At 51.6% G+C, this 16,019-nt stretch overlaps 2 protein-coding genes across 2 annotated transcripts; one reads left to right on the top strand and one right to left on the bottom strand.

Moving 5' to 3' along the window:
• Positions 1-2,013: 2,013 nt before the first annotated feature.
• Positions 2,014-4,124, bottom strand: UCRPA7_4741 (putative sulfur controller-2 protein; the record flags this gene model as incomplete). The annotated part of the gene is made up of 2 exons (XM_007917292.1): positions 2,014-3,852; positions 3,912-4,124. 2 exons carry the CDS (start codon positions 4,122-4,124, stop codon positions 2,014-2,016), a joined length of 2,052 nt encoding a protein of 683 aa, XP_007915483.1.
• A 4,863-nt stretch (positions 4,125-8,987) lies between these two features.
• Positions 8,988-9,996, top strand: UCRPA7_4740 (putative tam domain methyltransferase protein; the record flags this gene model as incomplete). Its single annotated transcript, XM_007917291.1, has 4 exons — positions 8,988-9,081; positions 9,137-9,753; positions 9,812-9,831; positions 9,882-9,996. The coding sequence occupies 4 exons, from the start codon at positions 8,988-8,990 to the stop codon at positions 9,994-9,996; spliced, it is 846 nt and encodes a 281-aa protein (XP_007915482.1).
• Between the last annotated feature and the right edge of the window lie 6,023 nt (positions 9,997-16,019).

Below are 16,019 nucleotides of genomic sequence, written 5' to 3'. Positions count from 1 at the left end.
TACCCTGGCGGAGGTGTAGATAAGGTAACCAAGCTGCGATCCCTGCACAGCTGCATACCCTGAAGCCTGCATCTCGTCCCGGTAGAACATCCAAGAGGTCGCCTTACCTTCCTCAGTCGTCAGAGCACCACACCATTTTCAGAAGCTGCACAACTCCCGCTTCACACCGAGGTCGCACCTCGGTCCACGAATCATTGCGTACCATGGCTTCAATAGGACGCATCACCCGGGTCAATCTTCGGCCATACACGAGTCTTCTTCGACTGAATGGTGAGGCAATGAGATCCCTGTGACACCTGTCTTCAGCCGCGAAACCGACTGACAACCGTGCCTGATACCAGGCGACTGGGACTGGAACAGGGGTCCTTTTTTCAACGGAATACAATGGTCTAGTGTTGCCTCTTCGTTGTCAGTTAGGATTCCATTGACTGAGCGGTCACATCTGGATCCACACACGGAGAGTTCACATTCACGGCTTTTCTTCAAGCCCGGATGGTTACAACGAATGAAAGATGATCTGATGGGAGTAGGAGCACAATTTGATTGATAATGGGAGTGACTTTTGTAATATAGATCGTCTCTGGAGCAATACGTCGTTGTGTCCTAGTCAACACTAGATTTCGCTGAGGTTTGTCTAACAAACCATAACAGTGTAGTCTTGAGAATAAATTGCAGGCTCACGCTGTATTCCTTCTGAGATTTCCTTGCGGCATGAGTCTATAAGTCTTCTCAAACCTAGATCATTATGGGCTCAATCAAGGAGATAGCTCTCAGCCTTTTCCTAAACAAGCGGCCACCTCTGACCATAATCCACACCTTCCCATTTGCAACCTTAATCTGGGTTCATTCTAATCACATCATGCATTTTGCTGATGGCAATGTTGCTTGGTCGGTGGACACTTCCTCTCTCGAACTCGCGAGCTTCTATCACGGTCTAACCTTCTGGAAGTTAGCAGAACATACCTCGGCCGTAACGGCTGCATCAACACCCCGAGGAATAGCCTGGATACACACCGGATTGATAGGCTTCGTCTGGCAATCACGATACGGATCTATGATAACCCGCTTCGTCGACGAGGTGTCAGTCGGGAGACCCAGGATCGGTGCGGCTAGTGCACCAAAGACTATAATGTCGAACAGCTTCATCTTGAGTTTGCAGCACAAATAGCGAGTTGAAGGGATATCAAACTCACGGGTTCCATCCTGGCTTGGCAACCTCCTGTCGACCACCTCTTATATGTGCTTGCTGCCTACTTACAGGAATTACTCCGACGCGGCTCCTGCTGACCAGGCTGGGCCTAGCAGACACTCATACACCGATAATGGTGTCTGGTCATTACCTTCATAGCCTACTTGCAGTTCTGACTACTCGTCAGCGGTCTTACCAGCGTGGCGGTCAGGCACCTATCTGGCAGCTTCGGATTATCTACAGCGCTGCGAGGCAACCTCTGAATTGTCGAGTTGGCGACTGACGTGGTTGTGTTATGTACTCACGTTAGCTCAGCTATCTCGTCTGACGTGTTCGGAGGGCCGATCACTACTGGGTAGATGTGAGAGTTGCTGGGCTGACAGATAGCGAGTTTGAGAACCGCGACGGACATTGCAATCCGAGGAGTGCCGTCCTCTCCACGGATGTCATGCTGTTCGATGGTGGTGGACAGAGGATTTGATCGCATTTCACATGAGATGCATCACAAAGCGAGCCTTTTGGAACACGTTGACGTAGATGATATAAATTCGATATTTGACTCCAGAAATGTGACAGTAGATAGACCATCCTACCTCTATCCAATTTTGTGTAACCGGTGCCCGGTTTTCAACGCCGCCTTCCATGCAAAGTTCAAGATGTGAGAAACAAAAACTGCGCGCCGCCATGCGGTCTCATACCTTCCAGAGACTTTCACTACCTTCCGTACGATCCAAGCGAAAGGGTATATGACGTAAAAGGACGAATGAAGCGCCCCGGAGTAAAATAAACGACTGTGCACAGACTATGTGCCTTCTCCTGCGCCCTTATGCTAAGCCAGGGGTGCCTTCGCCCACCACATCCTGGAAAGAATACAACCTCACTTCACCATCCTCACCTCCGGATGCCATACGTGAGTCGCTGAGGGCGACGCAAGTAACGGGACCCAGGTGACCAGTGAAGCTCTTCTCGCATTTGCCCGATCTGGGCTCCCACACCTTCACCATTCCGTCATTTGCGCCGCTGACAACACGGAGGGTGTCGCCAACTAGGCCCCAAATGCCCTCAAGGTGCCCGAAAAAGGTCCTCAAACACTTGCCAGTGGCAGTGTCCCAGCATCTAATAGTGCTGTCCAGACCACCCGTAAGAATATATCGGCTGGGCAGGGGCCGTGATGGGTCACTCGTGAATCCCGGGCCGTAGAACGCGCGGACATCACCATCCGGGCTGACGGATGTAGCGGTGTGGGTATGGCCATTGTAGGCACTGTCAGTCTGCAGGAACGACGATGACGAGTTTGACGAGGAGTAGCAGAGAGCGGGCGTCGAGCTGCGTCCGCTCGCTACAGACACTGCATCATTGTCGTTTGCTCCAACCAGTGTTGGATCATCATCTGGTTCGAAATCCGGCGGGAGGGGCAAGACTTGTTGAACATGGCCAACGTGTCCTTCGAATATGTGAATGGGCCGCTTCGTGTCCAAGTCCCAGAGGATGACGCGGCAATCATCTGAGGCAGACAGGCACGTGCGGCTCCCCATGTCGAGTCTAACTTGGTTGACCCAGTCTGTGTGGCCTCGAAGACAGAAGCTCTGCTTCGTCTTGTAATTGAAGACCTTCACCGTAGAGTCAATGGAACCAGACGCGACGACGTCGCCATCAAAGTTCACGCTGATGACGCCTTCAGTGTGGCCCTGGATTGTAGCAAGGCAAGCACCGGTATGCCAATTCCAGATCTTGATGGTCTTATCCAAGCTTCCGCTGATGAGCTTGCTGTCATCAAACTGCAGTGTCCGGATGCCACGTGTGTGACCCTTCAGCTCACGAATCACCTCGCCCGATTCGACGTCCCATATCTTGATGGTGGCGTCATAGCTTCCAGTGGCCAGGATATTATCATCGGCAGAAAGTTGAAGGCAGGTGACACCGTTCGTATGTCCACGGAATGATTTGAAGTTGAACCGACCATACTTCCAGTTGGACCCAACCTTGAATCTGTCTCGATAAACATCCTTCCAGGGTCGAAATTTGCGCAGCTCCTGGGAGCTGGTCTGCTCAGAGGAACCGACGCGGGTTACGCATTGCCTCTTTGCAGGGCCATCCGAGTCGAAGTAGCTAGCATCACGCTTGGGCGACCCAGGAGAGCGAGGCGTGTTAGGTGCAGGCGGTAGAGGTGGTTTTGTGGTGGGGATGTGGTGTTCTGGTTCCGATTCTGTTGCAGCTGCAGCGGCGGCTGCGGCCTCCTCTTGTCGCTGGGTCTGAGCTTGCTTTTGCCTTGTCCAATCTCGGAGTCGCTTCCTCTCCAGAAGCGGTAGTCCCCACCCACACTTGGTACATTTACGATCGATGTGCTGCTCGCACAACCGGTGCCAAACAACATCGTCGTCAGCCAGCTGTCTCCACCTCCTTGAGACCTGAGCGGCTGAACATAGACTTGTTGAGTCTAGATAACATAGGATTTTGTAGGATATTTCTGTCGGAAAAGCGGTGAGGAAGTCGATCTTAAGCTGATCGTGTACCTCACGAGAGATGAGCGAGAGTTGAGGGAAGCAGAGCTGGGTGATGACACCCTGTAGCATCAGCTCTCTATGCTTTGACGGAGCTGCTGAGAAGAGACTCCATATGGTTGTGATGGCTTGTTGGTCAGCAGACGGCAATTTGTCAAGTTCCTATAGCGAGAAGGGTCAGCTAACCAGCTTGCAGGCAGTGAACAATAGGGGCATCTTACCGATTGGATCTTGGCCATCTTAGACTCATCAGCAGCTCTTCTGCATTTTGAGTCTGGCCTGTGTCGATAGCAGTATCTGCTGTTCGTGTCTACTGACGGTGTCTTGGACTCATCCTTCTCCGACGAGTCGATCTTGGAGACCGGAGCATACAGGCCGGGGACATGTTCCCTTAAGAAGGGAGTCACCGTCTTTCCGACCAAGTCCGCCGACATCCTGTCCAGCCGAGAATGGTCGTCTTCTTCGGGGCGGCGGCGATCGCAGTTCTGCTCCTTCAGCTCCTGGATATCGAGGCCGGAGGAGGTTTCTACCTCATCGTCGTCGGTCTGCGGAGGGCTCGTAAGATGTGAGGAAGTTCGAGAGGAGGTGATGTGGTGGTGGTGACTAATATCATGGTGGTGGTGATGATGGGTCAAGTCGGCGTCATTTGGGCGCAAGGCGGTGTCATTATTTCTCGAGGACGGGCGACGCCCGCTGTTGGCCAGGTATATAGTAGAGGGGTGGTCCATGGTAGCGGGATGGGCAGGGAGAGCCGCAGGTCGTAACAGGTACTTGTACCTGGGGGGCCTGGGGGCCTGGAGGCCTGGGGTGCGTTGTCTGTCAGTCAGGAGGAAAGAAGCAAGCAGAGCAGAGCAGAGCAGGCTCCGCACGGGGCTGCTGCTGGCACGAGAGACAGACAGTCAGTCAGTCAGTCAGAGACAGGGAGAAATGAGCGGTCGGAGGGCGTTCCGGAGGGAGATTAGGGTTGGGGATTAGACGATGGCAGCAGAGCACGTAGGCGGGCGGGCCATTGGCGACAGAAGGAGTGGCGGTTGCGTGTGTTTCGGCTCGTAGCAGCGTGTGCTGTGGTAGGACGCGCAGGTAGGCAAGGTTTCGGCGAAGGATGACGTGCTCACAGGGGAGAGTGAGCACTCTCACGGCAGGCGTGTGTCCGCTGGTGGTCCTGGAGGGAGTAATACGGTACGGTAGTCCTGTCTTGTCTTTGCTGATGCAATCAATAAGACGACTGACGGCCTTTGGTGACTGTGGAGGAGGAGCGACTCGGGGGAAGGAATGTTCCCGCAGACGGTCTGACAAACAGGAGGTGTCGCCCAGCCCAGCCGAGCTGTCCGTTGGCCAGGTTCAAGTCCAGGAGTAGCGTCGCTTGAGAGGTAGAGGTCCAGCTCCAGCTCCGGGGCCAGGTCCAGGATACTTCAGCCTGCTGGCGTGCTGGGCGGGCGGGCGGGCGGATAGGAAGAGGCAGAAGCCAGAGAAAGGCCAGAGACCAGAGACCAGAGACCAGACCAAGCCGGACAAGGACAAGGACAGGGCAGCTCAGATCAGAAGCAAAAAGGGAGCGGTCGAGGGGCACGCAATCCGAAGCGGACGAGTCGCAATGCGAAAAGGACGAAAGCACAAGCCTGCGGCGATATGATGCGATGCGAGGCTGTGCTATGCGATGCTATGCGGCAGTACGAATGTACTGTATAATCTGGGGTCCGGGAGTCTGTTTTGTCTGTTTTGTCTGTCTGGGTGTCTGGGCACCTTGACTGTCCAGATGCCGACGCCGGAGGACAGACTGCCACGCTTCTTCTTCTTCTTGTTGTTGTTGTTCTTCGTTTGGAGTCCAGGGTTGCCACCAGCCCTGTCTGACTGTCCAGGTAGGTAGGGATTATAGGGCTTATATGGGGGTTCAACCCGCTGTCGTCGTTCTCGTGGTCGTGGTCGTCTCTTTATCAATGGTGACCGTGGGCGAGGAACGGACGAGCCTTCGGGGTGGGGGTGCTATACGGCGGCGTGCGGGTGCAGGTGCAGGTGCAGTGCGTGGTGGTCCGTCAGTCAGTCAGTCGTCAGTCAGAGAGGCAAGGTGACGAGGAGGAGTCGAGACGAGAGAGACAAGGTGGGAGGTGTGATGCAGGCCCAAAATGGCGAAATACAGGCGGTGGAGCGCTTAATGAGCCTTAGCGGGCTTAATGTTAGTTGGACACTTGACCGCTGTGGATCCCTTCGTTTTCTCTCTCTCTTTGTCCCTCTCTCTGCCTCTCTCTGTTCTATCTCTCCAGCTAACTAACTAACTTACTAGCTAACCAACTACTGCACCTCAACATTTACATACACCTCAGGTAGTATCCATCTCTCTGGGTAACCCTCTTCATCATTCGGCGACCTACTGCGTAAAGTGACCCGACCTTTGATGCAACCTTGCAAACTTGCGGACTTGCCTCCCCGCAAATGGCAGAATACCGGTACAGCCCGGCCTGCGCTGACGAGATTTGACTTGATCAGACCGGCCCCGAAACTAGGCCAATGGTTGATCCTTTTGCCATGAAAAGCGTGCAACTTTCCGTCTTTGCTGCTTTGCAGGGGAAATGGCGTGCTAGCGACCAGGCCTCGAGAAGGCCCAGGCGGCAAAGCCTGTCGCGCGCGCCCCGCGGGCTTATCTAATCTGGTGGCGCTGTTAGTGCGCTACGCATCCGCGCCGCTTCACCCTTCTGGACATCGCCGAGATCGTTATTACCGTACGTACACCTGGATATCTATCTAATACTTAGTTCGTTCTCTCACGAGTGAGTTACGAGTAAGGCAGGTGGTCCAGAACAGAGATAGGAACATGATAGTTGATAATTGCGCAATCGATCGAAATGAGACCATCTGGGATCAGACTCAACACTCTCTCTTTGTCCTAGTCGTTCTTCAATTTACTATCTAAGATCTAGACTAACAAGATCTCACCAAAGGAATGTGAACATGATGCAGAGAAACACACTTCAATTTTGGTAGAACAAATATGACTGTTCTTGGTGGGTACTGCACTAACAGGGACCCCGTTGATCGACGGTAACTGACCGGGGGGCGGACAGGCGGGGTCGTCGGTCAGGAAGGGCAACTACGCCGCCGGATGTCGCTTCCCTAATGGAAAAGAAAAATGTTTGTCTAAGATGATAGAGACATTATTGGAAGGAGCCATGGAAACAATTATTGAGAGAACACGAAGACTGAATTAATCATGTATCATGTATGGTGTGTAGACCGTAGACAGACATTCACCTTGCATAACGGATGTGAAATGTTCTCACCAACGCCGCCACAGTGGTTCAGTCCAGTCCAGTAGCTACTGTAGGTTGTGGGGGTGGGTTCCGTTTTGCCTACGATTTTCTCCCCTAAGGGCTAAGGCAAGGCACCGACAGCCGACAGCTCTAGCCGCGCTCGGTCCGGCTACGCTACCGACAAGCGCCGCCCGTCAACCGACCGTGGGGAAATAAACATGGAAAAACTGTGGGCATGACAGGTCCCCTTGGGCCTTGGGTCCTCTACGCAGTAGGTCACTTTGGGGGGCGTCTTGGGGGTTCCGATCCTCACATAGCTGCTGTGCATGCGAGATGGAAGTTGGCTGATAACTGACAGAGGCTTCCACTCTACGCATGCCGAATTCACCTAGCTTCAGGGGAACTGAACATTCCTTCCGTAAATGACCTGTTTTATCATACCGGCTGCGAATGGCGAGCATAATGCCATCGAGCACGCAATCCAAGGCCTCATTTCGACCCCGACGGCAGGTGCGACCGACAGCCGCCGTGTCTCTAAATTTTTGGGGGATCTCTTGGCAAGAGCACCCGCTGTAATCCACTGTAATCGATAACGATAGCGCAGCACCAAAAAAATTGTTAACGTAATTTAGGCGGTTCTGCCACTCAAGTTTCCACAAGCCTTGGCTTGGCTGGACCCAGTCTTGCGGTCTCAAGTATTATTACGGGCACCTATTGACAACAGCAATTACCTCAAACGCTGGTTTGGTTCCAGTTGCGAAGTCTCTTGTAGACTCTTCTCTTGTTTTGAGAACTGCAACACCTGTCCCCACTCGTGGTTTTCCTCATGTTTAGAATCATTGACAACTCTTCACAAACAACAACAACGAGCCCCCTTTTCCGTCAGCATGTGAGCACGGAGCTTTTACGGTGCCGAAACGCCGCCAGCACGCGTTTGCCTGGCCAGTCAAACCCCTGGTCATCATGCTCGCAGCTGCTCTTTTCAGAAGGACACTCCGGACGACGGACCCTGAGCAAAACTGAACACCTGGCCGTCTGCCCGTCCGCGAGAAAGCGGGGATTTCCGTTTTGTCTAGCATCGCCGGTCTTCTCAGAGTTGAGAAGACAACCTCATTGAATTTATACGCTTTCTCGTGTACTGAGTGTTGCATTTGCGCATAGCGTTCTAGCGCTTGTGTCAGAACTTTGTTTGTCATTGTCTCCCCATAGCAGTGGTCAATCGCGGACTCCTCGTTTCTGGGTACGGGACTCGCTTATCAAAATGCCTGCCGACGATGACACAGGAGCCGCCCTGAAGCCGGTGGCCAGCGGCGCCAGCGGGGGCAGCGGAAATCTCAGCCAGAGCTGGCAAAACTCTGGCATGCTCGTCACTCTGGAAGCCGATGTTCGTTCGTTCGCTCGCTCTGTAATTGCTTGTTTTCCCGCTTTCTCAGCCGATTGGCAGAGTGGCATTCCCCTCTCTTCCCCATTTTCACCGCTTTCCTTGTCTCACCTCACCTCAGAGAGGAAGGATCAGAAGGACATTAGACCGGGCCCCGATTCTTGTCTCCCCTTTCGTCTCCACGGCTCACGACTAACCCATAATCGGATGGCCCACAGTCTTCTTCCGACGCGGCGGAAAGTGACACCTCATCGTGAGTATCCGATGCGTGCTCCACCCGGGGCCTGACTCCGGTGGCCCGGCCCCTGTTCACATGACCACGCCGAGATGTAAGTCATTTACCAAGCCGTTGGCTGACAGACGTCAAGCATCGCAACGTCGATGACGGCATCGGCTACCAACTATCGATATGAACATGGTCGAAGATATCATGCCTACGCAGAGAGCCGTAAGTGTGAAAGCTGCCATCAACGGGATCTGGATGTAGGGCATCTAGCACTGACTTGAATAAGAATATGCTCTCCCTAATGATGAGGTGACGACTTGCTTTCAGTACAATAGACGTAGCAATACTGACTGTCTTGCAGCAAGAGATGGATCGACTGGGTGAGCATTATAGTTTCAGGCAAAGAAATTCGCATCTGATATTTAATTCCGCAGAACTGCAACACATGATATGGACCAAGACCTTCAACGGTCGATTGTACCTATCTCCTCTGCCAGCAGACATGACCGATGCGCTAGACATCGGCGCAGGCACCGGTGGTAAGAACCCGAAACATGAAAGGCACGATTATTGCCCTTTACTTACACGCCATAGCCTGGGCTATTGAGTTCGCACTCGCACACCCCAAAACAAACATCATCGGCACGGACCTCAGCCCCATTCAACCAGAGTACGTGCCAGTCAACTGTTCATGGCTCGTCGACGACGCGAATCAGCCCTGGCCATCAGACTTCACCGGCAAGTTCGACTTCATCCACACGAGATCCCTCGGCATGGGTGTGGCAGACTGGGGCCGCCTCGTAGAGCAGGCCTACAAGGCTCTCAAGCCGGGTGGCTGGATCGAGCTGCAGGAGTTCTGCCTCCCCCTCGGCTGCGATGACGGCAGCGCGACTGGTCTTCCCATGGAGGAGTGGGGCTTCAAGATGAAGTCGTCTGCCGCACTTATCGGCATCGACGTCTCTGCCAGTGCAAAGAATGCCGAGCGCCTTCATGACGCCGGTTTCAAGCATGTGCGCGAACTCAAGCTGAAGAGTCCGATTGGGCCGTGGGCTAAGGGCGCGATAGCGAAGGAGGTAGGCGTCATGGGCTTGAGAGACATGCATGAGATATTAGAAGGCGCCAGCACAAAGCTATTTGCCATGCTGGGAATGAGTGATGCCGAGATAGCTGAGTTTTGCGAGGCTGCGAGAAAAGACGCGTTCAATCCAAAGGTTAGTTCTGGTCATACAGAGTTGAAAACTGGTCAGTGGACTAACACCTCGAATGCAGGTCCACATGTACATGCCACTGTAAGTTTTATCGACGAAGAACAGTTTGTGGGACTCGCTGACAGAAAAAGGCTTGTCGTATGGGGACAGAAACCAAAGGACGCAAAGACTGACGCTAAGCCTCGAAGTGCTGGAGAGAAGCAATCAGACTCGAACGCATCGCCAGAGAAAATGGCGACAACTTAGACATTAAGGCAAGCGCGGTGGCTACTTTGCCGTTTTCAAGTTCTGGGATGGCGGATAGAGTGGTCACACCGAGCCAATCGACTCATGACAGCATGTAATTTTGCTCATATAGCGTTTTAAGCGAGTTTGTATTGGACACTGCAGCCATTTGTGCCTTCTCTGATAACGTTCAAACGTGATCGACAGCCCATTTGGATAAATAGTTGTTTCCATGTCATCCCACAACAGCTAGATATCACTGCTGCCTTCGTCGCTCCTATGCTACTACCGGTCCGGGTCACGCCGTGGCAGTTGTTCCATCACGGGCGGCTCATGTGCATCAGTCGGCTCAAGATTATTTCGGGGCGCCGGTCTTCCATGAACGCCGGGTGGACCATGAACGCCGGGTGGATAATGAGGCGGCACCGGACGAGGACCATCTGGTGGCCGTGGAAACTCAGTCTCTGGTGAGAACGGCATGTGAGGATCACTCCGGCGGTATTGCTCCGGGAAGATTGCTGCGTCGTGCTCGGGCCATAGGAAGACGTATATAACATGCGCCAGTAGGCCTGCAGCAATGATAACGGGAATAGTTTGGCCGGCAGTCGAGACATCGTTTACTCCCGTCAATTTGTTCCACCGTATAGTGAGTTCCACTGCAGCAGTCACAACACTCGCAACCGTTAAGCTGCTTACTGTCTGCAAGAGTCTCAGGTTCGTTACTCGTTCAATGCTACAATAATGGCGGATCAGTTCAAGTTGTCCCAGATTCGGGCTAAAGGCACTTGTACATACCTTATTTTGTCCTTCTCCCTTTTTCTCTTAAACCTTCTTTCTTTTCTTCTCAGCCGCCTGGGAGGCCTCATGACACGCATCATAAATACCAGGCTTCCACAACAGCAAAGGAGCAAAACAATGGCAAAGAAGATATTAACTGCAACAAATAGCCCGTCCTTCAAAGGCACCTTGGCAAAGAAGAAGCCGTACTCTCGACAACCTGTGTCAGTCCTCGGCAGCGACTTCACACCTGTTGTCCAGAACCACATTTGATAGCCAGTCACGGCAATGAGAAGCCATAAGTTCAAAACTGTGTATTGCGCAGTGGCTCGTACAATAGGCCACCTTGTTGGGTCCCAGAACGGGCTGCATCCAGAAACAAAGCGCCAGGCATAGACGGGCACGTAGTAATAATAAGCACCGTATGTCAGTAGCAATGTGATATAAATGTCTAACGACGTAAGCGTGTTTCGCGAAGTCTGAATTAGTAAGGCCAAGAAGGTTGCAGAGATGAAGAATGCATTGGACAAACGAAGACCAGGGACCTCTGTTGGGGCTAACCAAGCCGCAAACAGAGTTCCGAACCACTGAAGATAGAAAGCGACGCGAATCCCTAAACCGTACATGTCAGGGTTGCCCTCGCTTTGGCATGAATCCATCTTCACTGTTTCACGAGTTTTGGGATTAGCCTACAAATGACCTTTGATGATAGCTTCCAGACATGAAAATCCCTCAAGCGAGGATGATGCGCGAAAAGGCAAACGACCCTCGCTTGCTAGAGAAGGCTCTGTCTATTACTAAGACTTGCATATGAGAGTCCCTGATTTGGATTACCCAATGTCTGCAGAGTTAATTTAGCAGAGGCGCTGACAGCGCGGGACAATACTATTGGGTCGGAGTCCGCCGAGCTCTTCGAACCCAACGATGACCCCTTCGTAAACTGGATTCATATCATTAAAGTGAGAATGCACTTCTAGTCCTCGTCACTCAAAATATATTTTTGCCTCGCTTTCTTTCACTCATTTTGACTCGTTTCCTCTTTGCACGGCGGCTGCAGAGTCGATATTTGGGATGATAAGGGCCCTCAGCTACGAACAGTGTCTAATTCAGCAGCGGGCTTCCATTATACTTACTATTGATTCGGTCATCACCATTGATTCATTTGGTGTTTGTTTTATCTCCAAGGGAATTCTGATGAGTTGAGACCTCGGCCATTGAGTGGTCAACTGTCATGAACTTCAGACACCCTTAGAACCACTGAGCTCGCCCAACTGTAACGTCTACTACTGTAACTGAGGTGGATACCTGTGATAGTCCTAGGTTACTTTTGATGGACGGTGATAAGAATCAATATAGTTGACTTGCAAAGCTTGCCGTAGTACTGGCATGAAATCCATTTAAACAGAGACTGGCCGCTGAGAGCTCCAGGGTACTAAACTGTGGTAACCTCAAACACTCCTAGGGGGGTGTTTGTATTGAAAATTAGATATTCTACCCAAAGAGGCTCATTGTTTGTAAATGCAAAAGACAGTATTTAGTATTTGGGATCAACATGAAATACCCATGTGATATAAACGGCAAAAAGCTGAAAAAGTAGAGCGAGAGCTTACTCTATCATTCTGCATATGTCTCAAAAGGGGCATGGGAGCTACTCATAAGAAGACATAGCCTCCATGACGATGGCTTGCGATTTCATCTCAATCGGAAGCAAGGAGCAGACTTCAAAAGAAAGGTCTGACTATTCATTCCTTCGCAAGTTCCCTTAGTGATGCCGCTATAAGCTTTCATAGACGAAGAACTGGTTTGTGAGATATGCTAACATCAAAGGCTTGTCGTGTGGGGACAGAAACTGAAGGAAGCAAAGAGTGATGCCAAGCCCGAAAATTTCAAAGAATAACTTCCAGACTCTGGCAAATGTAACGAGCACTCTACAATTCAAGGAATTAGGGAATAGCGAGCTTAGTGCGCTTCGTCTAGAGCCGATCTTCTCATGATAGCGTGTAATTTGTCTAGCGGCAAATTGCGTATCAAGTTTGTGAACTGTGTCGTTACTGACACGAAAATTAAACAAGGCAAACCTTGAATCCAGTACGACCTTCATTCCCTTAAAACGAGTATATATCTTGACATCTTGACTTTAGTCAATATCCAAGATGAGGTGTTAGTGACGTGTGAAATTACTGATTGAGATAGTACGCGTAGTCCGGCAGCCTGGCGAAGTAGAAGATTAAACGATTCTCAGCTGCCTATTCTCCTCGAACAGAATCATAAGCCGTTGACTTTGTCGTAGTGCTTTCAAATATGGACTTAAGCGCCGTGAATTCGGCACGATGCAGGGGGTTTACCAATGAATCAGTCGCAGATTTATTCATGCCTCCTCGACCTGGCCTAATAAAACCATGAGCTTCCACTCAATGAGGCGCTCGTTGGAGCTGAAGAAAAGAAAGATCGCGCTTTCTGGGCAGTGCGGCGATAGCCTTCCACTAGAACACGCCTGCATGACTTGCGGCGTACCCGAAGATAGCATCTTGCTGCCCTCATCCGGGACTCCTTCCTTTAAACCCTTCGACTTTTTCAAATGGGTAGGGCACTCGCCTCCTGTAATTGTCGATTCCATCCACATAGGTGATGGCGAAAAGCAACAGGTTACTAGCATATCTTCCCAACAAGCGCACATGTCTCCCGTTTTGGAAACATTCTCAGGCAGCCACGAATACAGAGCAGTCTGGCATAAGCCAATCGCTGATGCTTGATTGGAAACCAACGGGTGATATGCATGATGTAGGATTTGGCTTACTTCATGAGGGTTCAGCCTTTCTCTAAGAGGCCTAGACTAGACATACTAAATTGATTCTATTGGTAGTGTAGACCCTCTAGGCAAAGACAACTGCTTCCGATGCGGGGAGAGGCTGAATGCAGCCCTACCCGTTCCCGAGACCCAGAGGATGGCCATATCGAAAGCAGCCTAGTATTTCGTATATACACTTTCGCTCGCACCCAAACCAGTCGCGACCTTATAGCCAATAATGGTTGCCATGTGGTTCTCGTGAGAAATCTAAGTCAGATGCATCATGCGAACTGATGATCTTTCGAACCAACCAAGTCGTCCGAATTCCTCCAAGTGGCGTCTTCGCGCGCATCAGCTGAATATTTTCGCGGGCAACCACAGGTCAGTCAGCAGTGGCTTTTTGATCTACGTAGGGTGGCCCCGCCTGTCAATATGAAGATCCCGCTACGCGTTTCTCGGTGTAGGTCAGAATGTGACGGCGGAAACCCTAAGTCGGATAGATTCAATGCGGCCATCCACGAGTTTGCCGACAGTCGAAACGGGGCACCGCCTACCCGCCCAGCATTAATTGAAAGACGGCTGCTGACCCGTTTGGCTGTCTTTACGGAATGTGCAATATCGGTGAAGTGTTGCATCACCCCAAAACCACAGGTGGCTTGCAGCGGGAGGGATCCAGACCGTCTGCCAACCACGCCTCCGTTAACAAGAAATCCCATCAGGACCCTTCAGCCAGCCATACACAACTCCTCTCACTGATGGTGACCTCCCCGCTTAAGCTGACTGTACTCGCTGACCGGATGAGAGGTGATCTTGGCGCAGTAAAAACACGACACTTTGTTTCCTTTACAAGCCCTCCAAAAGCATGGTGCAGTGGCTGAATGATCTCGTATTCGGTGGCTGCCTCCCTTGCTGTCAGCAGCGGTGAGGCATCATAGGCTATGCGTCTCCAGCCTCGCACCTTTGTTGTGCAACCACACTGCACTAGAAACTCAGGGCCGAAATATCTGGGCCTTGTATGAGGAAGAAACTCGGCCGCTGAATGATGGCTATATAAAGTCGTGAGTATCTTGGGGACTCGTAGAGCTCAGTCATTTCTATCTCCTGAAGTAGCGTTTTCAAGGCTCTCTTTCAACTCAACCTGTTACCTTGTTGACTCAGTACCTTGCGAATCTTGCACCATGGCTAGCGAAGTAACCAAAGACGGGCAGCTCCATGCTCCTCTGAACATCACAGCACCTGTTCCCATTCTCAATCTCAAAGGCTTCAAATGGGACACCGTAGACGAGAAGATTCATGGCTTACAGCCCAGTCGAGACGAGGGCGGACTTCCTGGTGATGAACAGCCCCCGACAGAACAAAAGCCGGCGATCGCTGGGTTCAAGGCTTCTTCTCAACATGTAGCGGCAGCCGCGCCACCGGGGTTGCCAGCACCCAAACTACCCCAAGAACCATTGGCCTTGCCACCCCAGTTGGCAGAACAGCTGGGCCACATATCGCAACAACCAGCACCTCCTCCTCCTCTTGATTTTCCCTTAGCACAATTCCAAGGTGCATATGCTGGCAATGGGTTCAATCTGATATTTCGGCCACGATCCGACAATGATAATTCATTCCCCATCACGCCATCGGGGCCTGATGCGGGACCGTCTGATAACATTCTTGAGCTGAATCTCACCACGGAACAGCTGACTTTTGGATCCTCGCTTGGCAATATACCAAACCGCGGATTGGGCCCCCAACCAGACATTACTCTCGGCGGCTTGCCGTATCTGCAGACTATTCAAGATGTTACAAACCCTGATACCGGAAGGGGTGACCGCCCTGATCCCACTGGCATACACTTTGAACCTGGCGTATGGCTCAACGTCCCCGCGGCCAAGTTCCAAACAACTCAAAGCATAGTACGCATGGCATCCATACCCCACGGTACAACAATCAATGCACAGGGGTTGATTCCAAAGCGTGCCAATACTGTATTAGGCGGTGTTGCTGGACCCCCAAAGATCGGTGATATTGACACCACACCGATCAAAACTGAGACTGGAGAGAGGCTAACCAGTACTTTCGCACCTTCTATGAATGCCCTAAATCAGAAATCTTTCCGACTTCCCCAAAATCTCGAAAAGTTTAATGAGAACGGTACGAAACTAATTACAACGGACATTATCAAGAATCCAAACTTGGTTCTCAAAAAAGCCATCCAAGGCCAAACCATCACGGAAACCATTACCTTTCAAGTTTCCACTGGACCTCCGACAGCCCAGCTCAACGGCGGTGGAACTGCAAACATAGCATTCCTTGCAGGTAAACAAGACTCTATAACAACACAGGCGCCTGGCCTCAATGACTTCCCAATTGCTCATGCCGCCTTCATGAGCTCTATCTTCTGGATCGAGACAGTGGCATATAAGGTCACCGTTCCAAAGTTGGCAACGCAATCAACTATACTGTTGCGACCTACCATGCCGAAAGACTCTAC

Source organism: Phaeoacremonium minimum (assembly GCF_000392275.1).
Source record: "Phaeoacremonium minimum UCRPA7 unplaced genomic scaffold PA7_03_scaffold_363, whole genome shotgun sequence".
In the NCBI taxonomy this organism is placed as follows: Eukaryota; Fungi; Ascomycota; class Sordariomycetes; order Togniniales; family Togniniaceae; genus Phaeoacremonium; species Phaeoacremonium minimum.
This window is presented reverse-complemented; position numbering and strand designations above follow the sequence as displayed.